Below are 23,180 nucleotides of genomic sequence, written 5' to 3'. Positions count from 1 at the left end.
AAATAAAGTAAACAGCAGAGCGCGCGAGATAAAATTAAATCGGAGAAATTCCCCTGCCGCACACATGTGCACGCGAGATAACGAGAGCTCTCTCACTGCAGAGAGTACAAATAACCAGCCCACCCGTCATCTGCAGCCCTCGGGTGAAAAGATAAAGACCCCAGCCTTGAATATGCAGAGATATTAAAATAAACTTTTAGGAGTTTAAGTACCGCCCCATCAACAGCCCGGATGTGACGTTGGAAGACACCTTATTTATATGTGCGGAAGAGCAGACGGTTCCACAGACACACACGTGTGGTGCTTGTGGACACCTCGGGCCAGCATCGGTCCCAAAAACAAGAGCACACCAGGGATTGTTGACTCAAACCAGATAAACACCTGACTCTAAATAGAAAGTTGACAGTTTTGCGGCGTTTACTGTCATTAAGTGCAGTGAAGACTGAAGCTCGGAGGAGAACAGCGCTTACCGGGCTGCACAGACACTCCTGAAAACAGATTCAGTGACAATTTGGACTTTGTATTAACTATGGCGGACTATTTAATCAGCGGACAAACAGGTTACGTGCCCGACGACGGACTTACAGGACAGCAGCTCTTCAACTCTGGAGACGGCCTTACCTACAAGTAAAGAACCCTGACATCTTGTGCAATAATAAGATTTTATTCTGCTTATAATGCCAGTCAGCACTGCAGATGTTCCCCTACACCGCTAATATGTATCGAACCGCATGTAGGTGTCGTTGTTGGTCCGCATTTATCTGGTTTGGCGTCCAGCATGGTTATTATATGGGTGACAACCCAATGTCTTTCAGCCATTACGCAATTCGGTTTCACTAATTAGTTGAACGTGCTGCCAACTTTGCCGTGAGAATTGACCAAGGTTAAGTCGGGTCGGAAGGACATCTTGTATTGACTCAGCAGCAGTGACATCATCTGCTGCCATGCTTTTATGCCAAGTTAAGAAAGGTAGAGTCGCCACAGTCTATTCTTGTACCACTGACAGCCCCACTCGCTTCTAGTGGACCAGAACTAATCTGTCTCCCACAAACCCGGCCTGCCAAATGTGCTATAAATAGTCAGAGCTTTGTGGAGTATTTTGTTTTTGTTTTCTACATATATGTAAAGCGAGTGGAAGCCTATCCGCGGCAGGTGCACGCTTTTCCAGAAGCGTCTTTCTGTTTACTGGCACCACGAAGAGCTGTAGGCGAAGAGACTCTGTGTTTATATTGAACATAAGGTTCTAGATGTACTCAAGGAGGGTTTATCATTAAAACAAGGCGCTGTTTGACGCACATGTGAACCGCGTAATATTTGACAGAGATAAGAGAGTCTCTGGAACATCATCAGAGTTGTGTGTGTGTCAATGGACGAGATAAGAGAGCTGTCAGTAAATCAGTCATTTCTCAAATCAGCAGCTCAATAAATCAATATTGAATTCAGAAAAGCAATAGCTGAAATTTGCAGACATAAACGTACAATTTGCAAAGTTAATGTTATCTTAAAGTTGATAAGTAATTAATGACATTTCTCAAAATCTCTGCCATTGGTCAGTCAAACTGTTGGTCCCGCCCCCAAACTCATACTATTGGCAGAGAGCTTTTTCCAGAGGTTTCTGATTGACCAGAATTGGAGTCAGATTCAGAGCTGTCAAAGTGACAAGTGTGAATTCCCACTTCTTATGACGTTTCAGTTATAAATCCCTCTATTAGTGACTTGCATGTGCTTGGAAATAAATTGCAGCCAGTTTAAATTATGAATCATCAACACTCATGTGTTCACACATTTATTTTTTCTTTCAGTGATTTCCTGATTTTGCCTGGGTACATTGACTTCACAGCTGACCAGGTGGTAAGTAAAATTATTGGATGGAAAACAGCATGTTTACCTTGAGAATATAGACAATCAATCAAAATGATTTTCCTTACAAACCTGGAAAGATTTTTTTTGACTTTGCATTTTAAAGGTTTTAAGTGACTAGAACTTACAGCGGTTGCAGAAATACATTTTGTGTTGATTTATCATTTGTGGCAAACTGAGCTGCTCTGAGAGACTGAAAAAAAAACCTACCATGAGCTACTCGCATAGCAAAATAGTACTGTGATTTAGGCATAAGTTTCTGATAACCTTGGATAAAAATATCACGGCATTCTGATTACTACTGCTCTAAAATAAATTCTTTTTAAATGTCTGAGTAAAAAGCAACAACCTGAACACTATATTTTATTTTAGGAAAGATTAAAAATACTTTGGAGCAGTAAACATGTCAGGCTAAATAATTAAAATAAATCATTGACTTCTGCTAGCTTCACTAGTTCCAAAAACACAGATTTCTTTACAACACATAAAAAAACACATAAAAACCTTACATATACCTTAGGAACGGTATAGCAGATAGTTTTAGTGGTTTTAGAACCTTGACTTTTCCAAACCATGGTAAACCTTGAAACCGGTTATCTTCCCATGCCTACTGTGATTTTTACATCATTTAAGTATTTACAATACAGTCTTTGTGCTTTGATAGTCACTTTGAACTATCTAGCATTTTCTGGCTTAGTGGGAATTCATTCAAAGTTACTGGTGCAAAAAAGCAACTAGTGAATAACAGTTTTATTAATGCTTTTTTCCGTAGGACCTGACATCAGCCCTGACCAAACAGATCACAATGAAAACCCCACTGATCTCGTCGCCTATGGATACAGTCACAGAGTCTGGCATGGCCATTGCTATGGCGGTAAGACAATGACTGATATGTAAAGTGCTTTTAGTGTCACACACCATTACAGAACAACCTGAGGAGTTCATTTGCAAACATTTATACCTCAGATGTAAATCAGTCAAATTAAAATAAATAGGGAAAAATAAAAAAAACATTCTTGCATAAACATATAAAACTTTCTTTCACATAAATTTTACAATAAAATTCTTTCAGGAATGAGAATTTCATGTCACATCTTCTCAAACCACTTGCCATTCAGTGGTGATTATAACTAATAGTAGTGGTGTAACAGATCACAAATCTCACGGTTCGGATCACACTAGTTTTTGAGTCATGGATCGGACCATTTTGCGAATCAGCAAAAAGGGGGAGACAAATGTCATTTGCTTTCCATTTATACAAAAATATTACTGCAAAAACCATTCTACAGAACTTAGAGCTTGTAATTTTAATAAAAATTAAAATTTAAGAAAGAATCAGCTGAAAAAAGAAAAAAATATGAAAAATAGACTTTGCTATTGTTGCTGATGATGCTAAATATAGAAATTTCACGTCTTGTACAACATATATTTATTTTCAATTAACGATTCATCAATTCACTCATAAATCATTTTTGAAAACCTATTCAGTGACATAATTTTGATGGTGGTTTGTCGCCACCCATTGGTTATACAATGTAATTGCTACAACATTCACGAGCGTCAAGTTCCATTAAACAGTCATTTTAATCTTTACCATAAACATCAGTGTTTATATCTGAGCTATAAACTGTTCTCCCAGTACTTCTGTGTAATTTAATTGTGTGTAACTGAAAAAGTGTAAAAACTGAATCTCTCTCGATCAATCGCAGATTTGAATGCAGCGCTTTGAAGGATTAATAAACATGCAAATTTATTATTAAATTTATTATCATTTATTATTCATCTTGGGTTTGAATCGAGATCAGGATCTTTTAATGTTTAATTGTGCAGCTTTAAACCGAATACATTAATGCAGACTAAGCTAACAGTTACAGAAAACACCTTTAATTAATAACCAAAGAAAGCATTTAGGTAGGTCCCACCACAACTTTTTTTCGTCATCATCATATTTTACAGGGAAGCCAAAATGCTTTTATACATGTGATTTGAATGAAACGGGAGGCGATCTCTTAGCAATTGTTAAAATTTTTGGATTAACCTACAAGTTATTAATCCATGGGTCACGTGCGTTCCGAACTGTGGGTTCAACCGTGGTCCGTTACACCCCTAACTAATAGTCGATTATGCTTTTGACAATTAAAAAAAATCAGTACAGACTTTGATATCTCATCTCTAAACCCATTTCAATAGGAAGTTCAGCCACATGGGTGTTTTATGAAGTCTTTAAAGATGTGCATTAATAACAAAATAAAAATGATACCTCAATTTTTTAGTAAATTGAATGTTTTAGAGTTTTTTTTTCCTTTTGTTTCTGCTTTACCTGGACTGGTTCATGCCTGTCATGAATAGATGAATATAATATAGATAAATTCTGCAACAATTACTTCAAACCTTCATTTATAAAGATTGAACTTTTGATATTCGTAGCATTTTTTTTTTCTAAATTCTACTGTGATTACAACAGCTTACCGGTGGGATTGGCTTCATTCACCATAACTGCACTCCAGAGTTCCAGGCTAATGAAGTCCGCAAAGTCAAAGTGAGTTTCTTTGCACCACTATATTTTTGAGCTTTTTTTTGTGTGTTTGTTTACCAGTTTTTTTACCTTTACTCATTTGTAATGTATTTTTCTTTACACCTCTGCCCTTTACAGTAGCAACAATGTCCTTCTTAATGAGAAATCCACACCTCACTCTGTGATATGTGCCAAAGTGCCTCCCAAGTAGAAATGCCTGTCAGTGAATCCTTCTTTTATACTCTTCCTTTTCCCTTTTCTCTTTCCCTCCACTACTGATTCATCCTGCCTAGAGATACGAGCAGGGTTTCATCACGGATCCAGTGGTGATGAGTCCTAATGAACGGGTAAGAGACGTCTTTCAGGCTAAGGCTCGACATGGATTCTGTGGGATCCCGATTACAGACAATGGACAGATGGGTGGACGGCTGGTCGGCATCATTTCATCTCGCGATATCGATTTCCTCAAAGAGTCGGAGCATGACCTGCCCCTCAGTGAGGTGGGTGAGGCTTAATGCAGAGAGCAAAAGCAGGTTTTATTGAACTCGGCTCAATTCATCTTTCTCTTACTCAGGTCATGACTAAGAGGGAGGATCTGGTTGTAGCTCCAGCAGGAGTGACACTGAAAGAGGCCAATGAAATCCTTCAGAGGAGCAAGAAAGGTGGGGTAGGCTTTAAGCATTAATGAGAGCGTCTTCCTTCTTTTCTTCATATGCTCATGGCTGAGTAATGTTTTGGTTTAATCCTTGAACCTCTTCACATGATTCACATAATTTCAACTGTTCATTAACCTATATAGCGGTGTTTCAAGCAGCACTTCTCAGCAGTGGCAGGCTGTAAAATAGATAGCTGTAAACAGAATTGTTGCAGTGTCTCTTATGACCAAGAAGGCTGTGTATATGTGACACCCTTGCCTGGACCACTAAACTTATGGCCTTATGTTGCATGGGTATATTTTTAGCAGTAGACAAAAATACATTTTGTGGGTCAAAATTATTAATTTCATTTTTTTTATGCCAAAAATTGTTAAGTAGATCGTGATCCATAGATATATTTTGTACATTTCCTGCTGGAAATGTCAAATCGAATATGTTTATTAGGAATGTGCATTGCTACACTAGACATCTTTAGTTGAGTCAAATGAACCTTTCTAGTCATGTAAACTTACATCAATCAAACTGACTAAATATATTAAGTTAAACCTTATACTTTTTTTGTTGAAACGAGATTAATGTATTGAAATAAGTATAAAAATACAAATTTTTAAATACATTTTTTAAAATAAATATATTTTAAAATATTTTTATAAAAAATATAAAAGTATTTGTTGTCTTGACTTTTTGTCATTAATTTTTTTACAGTGTAAACAACTTATTTTCTAAATATTTCGAATTTTTTTGAAACATTCACCTAGTTGTACTTCAGGCCAAATATTTTACATCAAAGTATACATCAATAGAAAGCATACTCATTCAGCTTTCAGGTGATGTATAACTCTTAGTATCATAAAATATGAGTTAAACAATTAGAGAATATGATGAAATGGAACGAATAACTTATTGTCTTAGACTCCAGATGAATATATTTAAAGCAAGATGGAACCCAATTCTAAGAATTACACATAACTAACTTTAAACATACAACATAGATTTAGTAAACTGCCACATTGTATACATGATAAGTATGAGATCTTTCCCACCCACCCCCTTTTCTTTTAATTATTCTTTTTTATTTTTATTTTTTTTATATACTTTCAACACAGTTATATATTGTTTTAAAATAACACTGTACAAATGTCTTTTCTTTTTCTCCCTAATCTTTTCAGTACCCGTCTGTATTCTTATGGACTATTTCTGATGCATCTCTGATTTTGTGTTACATTCTGAAAAAAAAATAATAATCTATTTGTGGTCCAGGGTCACATATTTGGTCAAATCAGTAATATTGTGAAACAACGGTTATCACTAACAGTCTATTGTGATGTTTTTCTAGATGAAATTTATTCCTGTGGTGGTAAAACTGAGTTTTCAGCAGTCATTACTCCATTTTCAGGTTCCCTCAAAATCATTCTTCAAGCGTGTGCATTGCATTACAGAAACATGTATAAATTTGTGTTGGTGCTTTGAAAACCAAGTCCTAAAACCAAAAATGGACAAGCAAGCATCCATTAAAGGGATAGTTAATCCAAAAATCTCATCCTCATCCTCAATTTTTTTCAAATCTCTTTGAGTTACTTTCAGAAATTCGACTGTTAAAAAAAACAGCCATTGACTTCAGCTATTTTTTTTTTATTTCCTGCTATGGATGTAAATAGATGCTTTTTTCCCCAAAATTCTTCACTATGTGTTCTATGAAGTAAAACATAAAGAAATTCAGTAAAGTTTAGAACCACTTGAGTGTAAACGGTGAGGAAGTTCCATTTTTTTGCATGAACAATCCCTTTAAGGAAGTGAGAACACTGCAAGATAATTGTCAGCTAATATACTCCGATGTGAAATTCTCACTCTCAGTGTTTGATTTCTACAGGTAAGCTTCCTATAGTAAACGAGGAGGGCTGTCTGGTGGCCATCATCGCACGGACGGACCTGAAGAAGAACAGAGATTTTCCTCTGGCCTCTAAAGATTCCCGTAAACAGCTTCTTTGTGGTGCTGCCATCGGAACACACAATGATGACAAATACAGACTGGACCTGCTGGCACAGGCTGGTGTAGATGTGGTCGTCCTTGTAAGGCCTGTTTTGACGTCAATGCACATCAATGAATAACCATAGCTTGAATTTACTTATTTTTTCCTCCCGCCCCACTTTAGGACTCTTCCCAAGGCAATTCCATCTTTCAGATAAATATGATCAAGTACATAAAAGAGAAATATCCCAATGTACAGGTCATCGGAGGCAACGGTTAGTATTCAACACATTTTATTTAATTTAACATCTACTAATGCACATTTAACATACTGAGTTGTCTGTGTTTCAGTGGTGACTGCAGCGCAGGCAAAGAATCTTATTGATGCCGGTGCAGATGCTCTGAGAGTAGGAATGGGCAGCGGCTCCATCTGCATCACACAAGAAGGTCAGTCCACCAACCACATGTTCTGCTGCCTGCTCTTCAGCCAATCACAGGCTGTGTCCCTTAATCTACTTCCTCCAGAGAGAGCACCTGATGTCCAGTGCTTGCTCTGGTCCTCTTAATATTTATTAGAGCAGTCCAAATAATCTGTAATTTCCCAAATATCCCATTTAGCAGACAATTTGTAAAGCCCTATTTAATGTCTTCCATCCTTTTTGTGGGGTTTTAGAATCTGTGGAGAATTTTGAGTACTATTCCAAATCCTGTGGAAATATGTGTCTATATAAATGTCTGTCTGTCTGTCTATTTAATTTTTGTGTAGTTTTTTTTTATCAATCTCGTTCTCTGTCTCTTTAGTAATGAGATATTTTCCTTGCTCTTTTCTTTCAGTCTTATCTTTTGATCATTTTTTCTCTACATTTTTCAATGTCTTTGTGGCATATTTGCATACTTCATTACAACTATCTGTCTTTGCTACTTGCGTTCGACCCCTTTTTAAAAGCTCTGTTCCAAAACCTTGCAAGGAGTTTCAAAAGGAAGGCTTAGGGACCGATCACATTAAACATGCTTTTCCGTTTTGAAAAAGCGAGGCACACCACACTGCCTTTTCGGTTGACAAGAAAAAAGAAGCGCAGTGTGTTTTTATATCACCAGGCAATGACTGAATCCGCTGTGTATTTTGCGTGAGTGTTGCTGTTGGTGTTGTTATAATTGTAATATTTAGTAACATTGTGATATTCAATATTTCGTCGCCTTAGAATTATAAGGTTCTATCTGATGTTTTTGTCAAAATAGAGTTATTGACATTCTTACTAAACGATAACTTATTTAAATTATGGGATGTTTTTTTTTATAAGTTGTTTACATTTTAAGACTTTTTATTTAAAAAACAAATGTTACACACATACTGTTTGCTATATGGAATGCAAAAACTTTGAAGCTCAATATCTCAAAATCATTCAGAACGCAGATAGAGCCTTATAATTTCAAGGTGACCATTTGTAAAGTCATACAGCTCTGGATAGCTTAAAACAGCGACCACTAGTGTCTCCTCCATCTTTAAAATATACCCTAGTTGTCTTGAAAGCACAAACACTGTAGTCACCTCAAGGGATACCCTGCCTCTGCTTTCATTTGATTGGTGAAAGAAAAAGATGTGACTGACGTAACACGCTTTTTCTGCTGAGTTGACTCAACTGCAAAAACACAAGGCGCAACAGGCAGTTAAAACACGAGGTGCACAGGGTGAACAAGCAGCGTGCAAACCACCCTTGGCCATTCAATTAGCAAACCATTCAAAAAAGGCGCCTCAAGGCAAAAAGTGCGTTCGGTGTGATCAGCCCCTTAGTCTGTATAATTATGGCTTTTTCATTTATGTAAAAAAAAAATAATAATAATACTTTTGTTTAGCAGGGATGCATCAAATTGGTCAAAATTCACATCAAAAGTATTAGTAATATTACAAGAGATTTCTTCTCTAAATAAACGCTCGTCTGAATTCCCCAAAGACACTGCAGACTCAATTAATGGCTACTGAAAGCTCAGCTTATTTGTCACATTCATAAAGGAACTTTGAAGTGTTTAAATTAAAGAATTTTGCAGTTGTATTAATATTTCACAATATTCCTGCTTTTGATTTATTTTAGTTTTTTGCTTTTAGACATTTTAAAAGGTCTTACCAGCCACACACTTTAAACAATAGTGTAGTTATTTATAAGACAGCATTGCATGTGTCCTTGAATGTGCTGACACTACAGGAAATATTTATTATAAATTAGTTTACTTTGATTTTAAATTGTAATTATCTTTATTGTTTATAAAATGATCTCAAACAGATTTTTTCATATTGTTAATAAAAATATTCAGGGTTATTTGAGTGTATTATCTTGTGTAATGTTAGAGATTCATCTATGAGTTTTTTTAAGGGCATTTGCTGCATATATACACTTCCCGTCAAAAGTTTGGGATCAGATAAATTAAATATATATTGAAATTTTAAATAATTGTTTTTTCATTGTATGTAGTTTCAGATGAAATTACTACTCCTGTCATTATTGCTTTTATTACTATTACCTTTAATAATAATAATATTAGAGTAATTTCTGAAGGATCATGTGACTGAAGACTGGACTAATAAAGCTGATTATGTTTTTAAATCACTGGAATAAATTATTAAATTACATTGTAAATGTCTTTAGAATAGTTATTTTATAGTGTAATAACATTTCACAGTTTTATCATTTGTGCTGTATTTGTGATGAAATAAATGCAGCTTTGGTAAACAGGAGAAGCTTATTTTAAAACATTTAAAAATCCTACTTACCCCAAATGTTTGACCGGTAGTGTACTTCAAGCAAAACTGAGAAACAAACCAGTTTGACATAATTTTGAACATAATTGGGCCAAAATGAAGTTTGTTGGGAATTCTGTTCATAAGCTTTTTGGACATTTTACTTGAGCTGGAAAACACCTTCAAACTGCCATTTGGTTTGTGTGTAGTTACACAATAAGGCGGCATGCCCTTAACATTAAACAATTGAATTCAGTTACTGGTTGAGTATTTATGGTGGATTCCAAATTAATCCCTGATGAGAGTTGATTACAGTTCATGATTTCACAAAAGTTATTTAGATGCTAGAAGGTGTCCGTCTGCGTAGACGTCTCAACGGCCCTCAAGGTTTTAGGACAGAGCTACCCTGTGCTCTCTCAATTTTCTCCGTCTCAATCTCCCACTTTGTAACTGTGTCTCTCTAGCACCTCTCAGTATTCCTCCTGGTATAAAGCTCCACAGCCCCAAAACCCCAACTACTGTTACGGGATACTCCAGTAAGTCCCTTCCCCGCTGATCCCCATACAGAGATCCCATTGGCTCACTTTCTCACTCTGCCTGACCCCTCCTCCCACAGCCTGCTGCATTGATTGGTTAATGGCTCTGCATCATTAGAAGTAGTTGCTGGTTTTTGGGGTTTTGGATGCTTGTCATTGTCTGACTAACCTGTCAGTAATGGCGTTTGGCACTTCCTCTTATCTAAGTCTGTTACCCAGAATCCCTCACTAACATTACTAGTTCGTGGAGTGGCCAGGAAAAGTATCTTGATTTGGAAAGTCACACTTAAAGCATTTATAAAATGTCAGTGCATCATAAAATATCAAAGCAAGTGACATTTTAAGTAAATAAGTCACATATGAGCAATTCCAGCATTATGGATGTGACATTTGCAGTAAAAACCTAACCTTTACATACAAAGTATATGTGAAAATTGTATTGAAACATCTGTTTCAGGGTTTCCGCAGGGTCTTAAAAGTGTCTTAATGTCTTAAATCCCAAAATCAAATTTTTAGGCCTTAATAGTGTTAAATTTACCAAAATATTGTGTTGTAGGTCATAAATCATTTTTAGGTCTAAATTTTCCTTTGTTCATGTATTGCTACCCAATCTGACCAAGCCCATACAATCACCAACAATGCCAATCTCAATTAAAAGTTTGACTTTTTATTTAAAAAGGTCATTTTTAGCTATTTATCATAATGGTTTGATTTATATTGCTTATTTGTTTAAAAGTGTTCCATGGACAGATTGTTGTGTATAGATTTAGTTTGTTGTAGTTTTTAAAACATTTGTTCATTTTTTTTTGTTTGTTTTAGAGAAAGTTTATGTTGGGGAAAAAAACTGTATTAATACAAGTAGAGCTTGCTTGTTTTTAAACAATATTTAAAATATTTTGCTGAGTAGTATTTAAAATATATATTTTTTTATTATTAATTTATTATTGTATTAATAAATGGATTAAAAAATATATTTTTTTGATAGGGCAAATAAAAATCTTTTCCATCCGGGCCATTTGAAAAGGTCCTTAGCCTTTAGCCCTTTGAGTCTAAAATTTCAATTATAATTTTCTTAAAAATGTTTTTAAAAGTTTTAAATTTAACTTGGTGAAAACTGCAGAAACCCTGTGTTTAAATTCTTCAAAACAACTAACCACAAAGTTATGGGATCAGACAAATATCAATCTGTTAACATTTTTTTTAATCTTTTAAATGAGGAAAATAAATATGCGTTATGGATCATGTGTCCAAAAAAGTTTGCGAGTTTACAGTACACAACATACTTTGTAGAAATTCTGTGAATTAAACTGCACAGTCCAAAAGAAGCGATGCTCATCAAAAGCATAAGATTTGGCTCACTATAGAGCAAATATGATTGATATTATTTTATTGAAAATTTTTCCATTTATGAGGAACAAGTTTCGTTATGGATGTGACAGATGTGAAATTGCCACTTGTGTGACTTTGGTTAATCAAATGTAGTTGTTTGAAAATATTGACAGGGACATTTTTACAGTACCTTAAAACATAAGGCTACACAAGAAAATTATAAAGGGTTTTGCTATTTTGGTGGAAATGTCATTTTTATTTAAAAAAAAATAGACATTTGCATGGAATTGCTCATATGCAGTTAAAAAATAAATCATAATTAACATTTGGTCATTTTTTGTATTGGTATAATTTTATAATCAATATATAATCAAAATAATTTTATGTCAGCTGATTAAGTCATTGGCACAGATATTAGCTCTGAGAAAAAATAGTTAGTTTTTTGTAAGTCACTTTTTGATATGCCATGTGTAAATGCTGGAAGTATGACTTAAAGGGAGAGTTCAGCCAGACATATACACTACCGGTCAACAGTTTGGGGTCAGTGCAATTTTTAAATGTTTTAAAATAAGCTTCTCCTGCTCACCAAGGCTGCATTTATTTAATAAAAAATACAGTACAAATGGTAAAATTGTGAAACGTTATTGCACTATAAAATAACTGTTCAAAAGTAGTTTATAATCTAATTTAATCATTTATTCCAGATATTTTAAAGAGGAATTTTCAGCTTCATTATTTTAGTTTTCAGAGTCACATGATCCTTCAGATATCACTCTAATATTATTATTATTAATAATAATAATAATAATAATATTGTCATTAATGGTAATATTAGTAAAAGCAGTAATGACTGGAGTAATAGGCAAGGCAAGTTTATTTATATAGCACATTTCATACACAGTGGCAATTCAAAGTGCTTTACATAAACAGGAATAAAAGAAACAAGTATAAGAGAAATAAAAACAAATAATAGAAATGGTAAAAATAAAAATAAAATAAAATAAAAGCTGATAAAATGTGTTATAAAAGAATTAAAAAGAAGAGAAAAACATAGTAGTTCGATCTGTCGGACGTAGCACAGTGCTCATTCAGTAAAGGCACAGCTAAACAGATGTGTTTTCTGTCTTGATTTGAACGTGCCTAATGTTGGAGCACATCTGATCATTTCTGGAAGCTGATTCCAGCAGCGAGGGGCATAGTAGCTGAAAGCCGATTCACCCTGCTTTGACTAAACTCTTGGAATTTCTAGTTTATTTGATCCTAAAGATCTGAGTGATCTGTTAGGTTTGTATTCAGTGAGCATATCTGTAATGTATTGAGGTCCTAGGCCATTTAGTGATTTATAGACCAGTAATAATACTTTAAAATCTATTCTGAATGTAACTGGGAGCCAGTGTAAAGACCTGAGGACAGGTGTGATGTGCTCTGATTTCCTGGTTCTGGTCAGAATTCTGGCCGCAGCGTTCTGGATGAGCTGCAACTGTCTGACTGTCTTTTTGGGAAGGCCAGTGAGGAGGCCATTACAGTAATCCACCCTGCTGCTGATAAAAGCATGAACAAGTTTCTCTAAGTCTTCACTGGAAACAAAGCATCTAATTCTTGCAATGTTTTTGAGATGATAGTATGCTGATTTACTAACTGCTTTGATATGACTATTAAAACTCAGATCTGACTCCAGAGTCACACCAAGATTCTTGACCTTATTTTTTGTTGTTTGACCCTTAGAGCCAAGGTACGCATTCACCTTGAGAACCTCATCTCTGTTCCCAAACGCAATCACTTCAGTTTTCTCTTTGTTTAACTGAAGAAAGTTTTGGCACATCCAATTGTTAATTTCATCAATGCATTGGCAGAGGGTGTCAATGGGGCTGTAGTCATTAGGCAGTAAGGCTAGGTAGATCTGAGTGTCATCAGCATAGCTGTGGTAGGAGATTTGGTTTTTTCTCATCATTTGGCTCAGAGGGAGCATATAAAGGTTGAACAGGAGTGGTGCCAGAATCGAGCCTTGTGGGACTCCACATGTCATGGGTGTCCACCTCGACCTATGGTCACCTATACTGACATAGTAACCTCTTCCTTCAAGGTAAGATCTGAACCATTTGAGGACCGTCCCAGACAGCCCAACCCAGTTTTCCAGCCTATCCAGAAGTATGCTGTGATCGACAGTGTCAAATGCGGCACTGAGATCGAGCAGTACCAGCACTGTTAGTTTGCCTGAATCTGTATTTAGGCGGATGTCATTGATTATCTTTATAAGGGCGCTCTCTGTACTGTGATGTGGTCTGAAACCAGATTGAAAATTGTCCAAACACCCCTTAAAGTTTAAGTACTTGTTAACCTGGTTAAAAACAACTTTTTCAATGATTTTGCCAATAAAAGGGAGATTTGAGATGGGCCTGTAATTGCTCAATATGGTGTTATCCAGGTTGCTCTTCTTCAAGAGGGGTTTAACAACTGCAGTTTTAAGTGAGTTAGGAAAAATCCCTGAGAGAAGTGAAGCATTTACCACTTTTAGAAGATCCATTTCTAAACAGGTAAACACCGTTTTAAAGAACGATGTGGGGAGCGTGTCAAGACTGCAGGTTGATGTTTTCATAATTTGCACGATCTCTTCTAAGATTTTGCTATTAATTGCCATGAAATCGGACATAATGTCTGATTTCTTAAGTTGTGGTTGAGCTAGTCTGACTTAGACACAACTTGGCTGATTGGATGAGCTGATTGCCTTTCTAATATTATTGATCTTGTCAGTAAAGAAATGAGGGGGGGGGGTGGGGTGGGTGAGTAATAATTTAATTTGAAACTACATACAGTTAGAAAGCAGTTATTTAAATTTTTTAGAATTATAAAATTATTTAACATTCTTTTTACATATAATTAATGCCACCTTGATGAACAGAATCATTTTCTTAAAAAAACAAAACAAAAAAAAAACATGAAAAAAAAACCTCACCCCAAACCGGTAGTGTAAATCAGACCAATCATTTCACTTTATAAGATCTCAATGCATCACCACAGACATTTATTTAGTGTTTCTTTGACTCTCAAAGTAATTAGATGTTGACTTGTATTTTATTAGAACTTTTTATGAATGAGGATCTTTATTTCATCTAAAAAACTGAGACGTTCTAATATAGAAAAAGGCACCTAAATATTGTAAATATAAATTTGTTGGGTGAATCTGGTTACATGTCTAAAAACATGCAGAGCTGCCGTTAACAAGTGCTCTTCATTTGCTCCACAGCACAAATAGGTGGGGGTTTCACAGTCATCAGCACTGCAAAAAAGCTCTTTGCGTTCACTATAGATTGTGTGAATTTCAGTCACACTTTTTTGCGCCGTATACAGAGTGTAGATGTTGTGACTTTACAGATGACAGAAAGGGGGTCAAAAGCTGACTTGTCATTTCAGTGCTGTTGCCCTCCATTTCATGTCTGTTCTCATAACGTCTCTAAAAATAGGACATCAGTTCACGATGATTATGATGATGGTGGTAGGAGAGCATGCATCTCATATGCAGCTTCCTTTAATGTAATGCTAGTTAATATAATGAAATAGTTTGTGTTAATCAGAAGTTTCAAAACTAGCATTTGCATTTTGGGCTCTTTTGGACCCTTCTTAGTCAATAGATATCGGAATGAATAGTATGAGCTTTTGTTGTTGTGTCTTTGCATTTGCTCACCACTGCTGGTCAATCAATTGTTACTTCAGGATGAGGTCACACATATAGACAGGAGTGGAGCAAAAAAGATTGTAATATAGATATAGATTATATAGATATAATATAATAGATATATATATATATAAACTTTTTTTTTAATAGAATTTTTCCTTTTTTGTGTGTTTTTCGTTTTCTCTGATGCTCTTGTTTGTTGAGGCTTGCCAGGGCTTTGCTGACTGACACCCCTCTTTCATTTCACGATTGATAGAAACACTTAAAATGACCACTTTTTCTAAATTCTCATATTTCATGTAACGCTAACACTTTGTCTTTGAACTTCTGCAAAGTTCAAAGATGATGTTTGATTCAGATTTCTGTTCATTCATTGGTTTGGGCCCATTATAAATCGTTGTAACGCTGTCTCTAAAACATTTACTGATTGGTTGATTATCACTGAATTTAGTCACATGGCTGCATGAGTAAAGAAAACACTGATAGTCATGTGTCCACCAGGGTCAGAAAATGACTTGCGTAAGAACCAGTGTTTGCTCCTGAGATTGATTTGCTTGATGTTTTTTTACTATTATTTGAGCTTTTTTTTTTAATAACCGTATTAATCACATCTGTGTGATGTCAAACACATCTATTATCTAAATACTTTTAACTATTCAAAATCAAACAAAAAGTACTCCGGGGCAGCTTAAATAATGTGTTGGTGCTCTTTGAGTAAGGGATTCATCAGAATATACAGCAAAAGTCAGCACAAGGCACTCGAAAAATAGGGAAAAAAATATTTAAAAACCTAGTATTAGCCATGTGAATAAAGGCTTTTTAATATTTTTTCCACGTTTTCGAGTGCCTCGAACTGATTTATACTTTAAACTATTATCTGTAATAACAAACTGTGTAAAATTGTACGTGAAGTTTACGTTATATAACAAGACAATGATGATAAAACATATAGATGACTGGCTATTAGAATTGACACTCTTTAGTTTTATTTTTGATTTATGTCAGTATGACCAGGCTTATGTCAGTATCAAGTTTTCAAGCTATTATAACATAAAATTTCAAGCTATTATCACAATATTCTGCATTATTATGAAAATGACGTTATCGGTAATATATATACAAATATCTTACATATTCATTGTAAACAAATGTTCAAATGTATTTACAAATGATCATAGAGAGCAACATAATGTAACATATGCAGTAAGGTCTAAGTAGCAAATTTTAGTTTAATACATTAAATAAACATTGAGGAATGTTATTTATATATATTTTTTTTTATATATAAAAAAATATAATTTTTTTTTTTCAATTAGAATATTAATGTTAGTTAAAAGAAACTAGATTTAATACGTATTAGCTCCATTTAATAAAACTAACTTTTTAATTTAATGAGTTAACCTAGAAATTAAAATCACCTAAGGTTAATAAATGTATTTGTATGTTCATCATGAGTTAAGTCTAATTAACTAATGTATACAAATGGAGCTTTATTGTACTTGACAAACAACAGGCCTATAAATGGTCAGAGGAATTAATACCTCATGCATGTCATAGGCCAGATCAACATGGAAATTATTTATGTTTCAAAATAAATCGCCTATTATTGTGTTTTCAAGCATTTGGTGCTGTCGTGAACCACCATATTGAATACAGCCATCTGAATATTCTCAAAAGGCAATCTAAAGCGTAATAAATAATAAATAATTAAATAAATAATAAAGAAATAATATTTGCTGTATTTTGAAGTCCCTACTATTATATCATCGTAATATATTGTATTATTGAATATTAGCACATCTAATTGTGACAGCAGTAATGTTTTTTTAAATGCATGGGTTCATTTTTTGCCAATTTCTTGAAATGGTGAGACATTTATGTTAATTTTGCTGGCATTTTTGCCTTGATCCTCTGTTAATTTACAACCCTGGTGTTCACATGTCTGTATGTGTGTGTGTAAGAGTGAGACTATGGATGCCTGACTGTATAAACAGCAGTTAGAAGAGAGTCATTAATGTATGCATAAGATTGTTCTCTTCTATGCTCTTAATATTTGTGCAAATGTAATTTGCTGATCATGGAAATTTGTTACCAAGTTTCTCTTTCTGGTTGTTCCTACAGTGCTGGCGTGTGGGAGGCCACAGGCGACGGCCGTGTATAAGGTATCAGAATATGCTCGGCGGTTTGGTGTGCCCGTCATCGCAGATGGGGGAATTCAGACAGTTGGACATATTGCCAAAGCACTGGCCCTTGGAGCATCTACAGGTGAGAGAGGGCTCAGATGTACTTTATAATAATCACTGCAGTAGATTCTTAAAAAGATGTCTCTTTAATAGAATTATGGATTGACACTTTATTTCCAAGTGCTCTTGTTATGATATGATATGAAATGATGTATAATTACTATTGCAATAACTATAACCCTATTGTACATGCATGTTTGTAATAAATATTACGCAAGAACTGAAATGTGTAATAACACATTAACAAAAATAAAATAAAGTGTAACCAGATTTGATTGTTTATAATAATAGTATGGGTTATTTCAGTAATATTTTAAATTATAATATTATTATGGTGTAGTATGTGGATCAAATATGAGATGTAGCGTTTTGGCGTCTCAAACAGTGTTGCCAGATTGAGTGGTTTTGAATTTGATTGAGCGGGTAAAAAATGGCATTGGCGCAAGTACTGAAATGCGGGTTGACAAAATTTGGGCGGTTTTGAAATGTAAATTTTGTATGCAACTTATTTAAAAAGCATAACAGCATGCTCCTACTCCATTCAGTTAGTAGTGACCAGTGCATAGTGCAAACTGCATGGGCCCACCTGCAAGAGGAGGTGAAGTTGTCAATCTCCCTGGATAAATCTAACAACCCTCGCGTGCACGGTCACACATCTACACATTTATCATGACACTTTTATCGATAATGTTTTTCTGCAATTGACTGCAAGAACAAACATAAAAGCATTGTCTGATTGACAAGCAGCACCTAATTATATTTTTAAAAATTTACAACGTCAAAATAGGATGAATTTTTACCCCATTTCGAAGGTAAAACATACTCTATTAGGTAGTGTGATCCACACAACAGTAAGTACAGTGTTTGGGTGAAGGGGGGGAAGTGTTTCGATGTGATCCAGTTTTATTGTGGTTCTGTGACTGCTGGTGTTGGTTGCTGTATGGTTAAGAAATTATGACGATTAAAGTAACTAGGTTAATTTCAATTTAAATGAATTAAACCTAATTAAAATATTAATCTAATATTTTGGGTGTTTTTTTTGTGTTTTAAAGGGTTTTAGACCGGTTTTGGGCTGGAAAAAGTCAGCTAATTCTGGCAACACTGATATTAAATTAGTAACAGAAGCAATGCTTATTCTGAAAACATATTGCAGGTACCAAATGTACGATTATCATTATTTTAGGCTCAGAAAATAAATATTAAGCAGGACATATTGTAATGTATAGAAATAATAAAAGCTGCATTTACATTTTTAAGCCAGCTTTTTAGCTTCTATTACTAATTTTAATATATAGTTTAGTTAAAAAACTGCATAATAATAATAATCATTTATTTATTTATTTTATTTATTAATATTTATATATTTTTAGGATGTATTCGTTGAAGATTAAATCTCTCATGCTTGTGTATTCTCTGTCTCTCAGTAATGATGGGGTCATTGCTCGCTGCCACTTCTGAAGCTCCTGGTGAATATTTCTTTTCGGATGGCATCCGTCTGAAGAAATACAGAGGGATGGGCTCACTGGACGCCATGGACAAAAACCTGGGCTCACAGACAAGATACTTCAGGTGCCACACAAAACAAAACCTTTCCCAAATGCAATACTGCTCGCTTATTGCACAGTCCCTGCAACAGGTTACTCCTTAATTAGTTCCATGTTGTTTTTATAACAGCTTTACTACATGCTAACTACAGTTTCACAGCTGCTCATATAGACTAATGCATGATGATAATGAAACTTTCATGTGTTTATACAACTATAGTTCAACAAACGTCTTTGTCAAGTGTAAATTTAGCGTGTTCATTCTCTCATTCCTTCTGTCTCCTCTCTTTCTTTTCAGTGAGAGTGATAAGATCAAAGTCGCACAGGGGGTTTCAGGGGCAGTTCAGGATAAGGGCTCCATCCATAAGTTTGTTCCATATCTCCTGGTTGGCATTCAGCATTCCTGCCAAGACATCGGTGCAAAGAGCCTCACACAGCTGAGGTACATGCAGATGCACTACTAACTCGCATACCTGCCATTACATGCATTTAAAGGTGCGGTGTGTTATTTCTGTGGCTCTGGTGACACCAAACAAAACTGAAAAGTGGTTGTTTTCAGTCAAACATTTTTGCAGATTTGTTTGATGCTGTGCGTGGAACAGAAATTAAACACCGCACTTTTAACCCAAAAATGCATTGCCAAAACAGGCAAAAACCCAAATATACTCCAGTGTTTGCATGCGACAAGTGATCATTTATCATTTTTCTATCCATCCATCTCAGGGCAATGATGTATTCTGGTGAACTGAGGTTTGAAAAGAGGACAATGTCTGCTCAGATGGAGGGTGGAGTGCACAGCCTACACAGGTAATTCAGTCATACACTTAGGCCACATTTACACTGCAGGAGTTGATGACAATTTCTTACTACTTTTAAAAGTGACCTATATCAGATATCTGCATTTACATTATATTGTACACTTAACAAAACTGTCTGTTCACTTGCATGACAGCTGCAAATCAATTTATCATATTAGATTCATTTTTAGGGTCTGGTCTGTGCCACATACCTCTTTTGCACAATATTGTATAGTATTTCTGTATGTAAGGTAATTGCATAATCTGTCTTAGGTTTTGTGTATAGTCAGCTATTTATAGCATATGTTTAGTTAGGTTACTGCTTCAGTATGCAGTGGTCCCTCGTTATTCGCGGGAGTTACGTTTTTAAAAAAACCCACAATAAGTGAAACCCGTGAAGTAGTCCGCTTTATTTTTTTACAATTATTATAGATGTTTTAAGGCTGTAAAACCCCTCACTACACACATTATACGCGTTTCTCAGGCAGGCGTTACTATTTTCACTCTTTTCTCTCTTGTTTAAACACTCTCAAAGTGTCTCAAAACCACTTGATCTTCATTTATTTATTCCGTAATGGCGTCCTACAGCCGTGTTACTTCTACCTTCATTTGGCGAGTCCAAAAGTTCTACTTTTTGTGCGATGGTTAGCATCTTTCTCTGCCTTTTGGGTGCTACTGCAGGTGCCTTTGATGGTGCAGAACGTTTCGTCGACATTGTGGGGAGAAAAGTTGCTAGCGTCACACTGCTAACGGTCGAAGATTTATGTAAATTTGGCGAGCTAAACTCATCCTGTACCATAATTTTTACTGATTTTGATTGAAAAGTAATGAGCACCACTGCTTTGGAACATTATTGTTAAAAAAAACACTATACAAATAAACTTGAATTGAATTTACAGAATCGATTCACTTAATTTAATGTAAATAAGCATTGTCTGAAGTTATTGTTCATATAGTGTGGCTTCAGTTTGAGATCAGTAAGAAAAAAATGAATACAATTTTTACTCAGTGGGATAAAGACTTAAAAGTCTAACTATTTTTTAGATCTCTTATGGAGCTTTAGTGCTTTTTTACCTCACAAAAGCTCAAATATTCAGTTATATTTCACTAATTGTAACGTTTTTCAGATCAGAAAGAATAAATTAAAGGGATATTTCAGAAAAAAACATTCTCATTCTCATTCCACCCTCCTGAGACATTCATCTTTGGAAAATAAATGAAGATAGCTCCCTCATCCTCCATTTACAGCAGTTGTCCTGACTCATCCAGAAAAATACGAAAAAAACATGGTAAAAACAGACCAGATGCCTTCAGTGATTCAATCGGAATACAAAGTTACAAGAATACTTTTGTGCACATAAAACAAAATGAACAACTTTATTCAACAGTATCTTCTTTTCATTGTCAGTTTAAGGTATGCGTTCACATGTACTGTGCCCTGATGTGTACCCCGTGATGCCCATGTGTGACTTCCTCCGTTTAAAACAAAGCGCCGGCACATCCGAGCTAATACCTTAGCACTGCAACATGCATAAATAGCACAGCACTCTCATGAATGCATAGCCTATACTGACACTGAGGAGAAGAATAAAGTTATTTTTGTGTTTATTATTATTACTGTTGTGTTATTTTCTAAAACATTAAAAACATCTTACCAATTTCAGTCTTTTGAGATGTATGTTTTGTTTTACATTTGATTTTAATTGACCCCATGTTTTGTCCTTTTAGCTATGAGAAGCGCCTGTTTTAAAAAAGACACTCCAGATGCCAGTCATGCACAGGCAAATGCACATAAAGCCCAAGTAATGGACTCTACCACACGTGCTTCTGCACATACAGCCACCCGAACGCACAGAGAACCTCAGCTTCCTCTTTCTCGTTTTCCCAGCCGCCTTTCCTCTTTGCACAGAGAGAAACCATGTGTGAATGTCCGTCAGCATATGCCAATATATGTGAACGTGTACGTTTATTGGAAGATCATGCCGTCTGCTGTTTGTATCAGATGCCCTACATGTCAAAGAAATATCATTTGACCGCTTTTGTTGGGAAATATATATATTTTTTGGCCACTGATACTTGTGTTGTCTTGTTTAATAAACTTCACACTACATATGCATCATTAATAAGCAATAAACTGACAATTTTCACTCCAGAGAAGAGAAAATACAGGATGACTGAGTGTGTGAAACAGGAAGTATTGTATTTTAATGGGATTTGTGTCAAGTTTGTTATAAAAAAAAGAGAAGTGACTGTTAAAGTCAGGTGTGTGTGTGTGTGTGTGTGCATTTGCAGCACCTTCACAAAAATGTGCCAGTGTCATGTAATTCACAACATGTTTTTTTGATTGTGTGTGTTTTTTTCATAATAAATAGATTTTCAAATCCTGAATGTGTGGGTGTGTGGGTAAGCGGCTGTTAGACTTTGACATTGGTACGCTATTCCTCATTTTGCAAGCGCGTCTCAAGGGAACCAGCCTTCACCTTCAAAACTACCGGACTTTCCAAGCAAGCATTCACACAAGCTCACTAATGGACCTGCACCTGGACAGGTTGGGCTAGGAGCTCCAGGTGGCTCCTCGTGAATGAAATATGATATCGGCCAGTTAGTGAGCTCAGCCCAGCTGGGCCCAGATCTCTTAACGCTTTAATACACAGCAGAATTGAAATGATTGACAGATGTACATTAAGGTGTGTTCTGCAGTATTGTCTTTCCTGCAGTCTGGGAAAACTAGAACTTTTTCCTGTGTCAAGCAGTAAAAATGAATATCAAAAGTTGGTAAACTAATTTTATCGTTCATTTTCTTGTTTTTTAATTGAGTTTATTTGCAAAAAAAAAGATTTATAAATATAATAAATGCATATTTGTTTTTGCAAATATCTGACTTTCATATACATCTAAAATAATTATTTACAGACAGTGCCCAGCGTAAATGAGTACAACCTATTTTGAAAATGAATATTTTTATCCATTTCTCAGTGAATATAGGACATTTATTTGAACAAAACAGATTTATTAAACGGATATATTTATTAAAATAGTATTTTAATCACCAAACGTTTAGAAATAGAAAGATAATACAATTCAATTCATGCTAAATATTTTATAAATAAAATGCAAACTTCACAATTTCAACAAAATTTTATACTTTTTTGTTTCTCTTGAATTTTGCTTGTTTAAAATTTTGTATTTAATATTTTTCCCTAACATATAAATTTGGGTGTACTAGTTTTGAACTGTTATCACAAGTTATTTTGTTAGATTAGCTCCAGATTTGACTATGGTACTGACTAATCTACAGTGGTGGAAAGAGTACTGAAAAATCAT

General features: G+C 35.0%; 1 protein-coding gene across 4 annotated transcripts; it reads left to right on the top strand.

Annotated features, from left to right (window-relative positions):
- The first annotated feature begins 267 nt into the window (after window positions 1-267).
- Window positions 268-21,929, top strand: impdh2 (IMP (inosine 5'-monophosphate) dehydrogenase 2). 4 transcript variants are annotated; one of them, XM_056463540.1, is made up of 16 exons: window positions 268-627; window positions 1,803-1,851; window positions 2,633-2,734; window positions 4,325-4,399; window positions 4,669-4,875; window positions 4,950-5,037; window positions 6,368-6,427; window positions 6,902-7,101; window positions 7,185-7,275; window positions 7,352-7,447; window positions 10,199-10,270; window positions 17,394-17,537; window positions 18,940-19,084; window positions 19,358-19,501; window positions 19,783-19,866; window positions 21,585-21,929. In XM_056463540.1, exons 1-16 carry the CDS (start codon window positions 530-532, stop codon window positions 21,604-21,606), a joined length of 1,677 nt encoding a protein of 558 aa, XP_056319515.1. In that variant the 5' UTR covers window positions 268-529; the 3' UTR covers window positions 21,607-21,929. The 4 variants fall into 4 exon arrangements, with proteins under 4 accessions (XP_056319515.1, XP_056319516.1, XP_056319517.1 ...); XM_056463541.1 differs by lacking the exon at window positions 6,368-6,427 and having other exon boundaries at window positions 269-627; XM_056463542.1 differs by lacking the exon at window positions 10,199-10,270 and having other exon boundaries at window positions 269-627.
- The last annotated feature ends 1,251 nt before the right edge of the window (window positions 21,930-23,180 follow it).

Source organism: Danio aesculapii, chromosome 8, assembly GCF_903798145.1.
Source record: "Danio aesculapii chromosome 8, fDanAes4.1, whole genome shotgun sequence".
Classification (NCBI taxonomy): Eukaryota; Metazoa; Chordata; class Actinopteri; order Cypriniformes; family Danionidae; genus Danio; species Danio aesculapii.
This window is presented reverse-complemented; position numbering and strand designations above follow the sequence as displayed.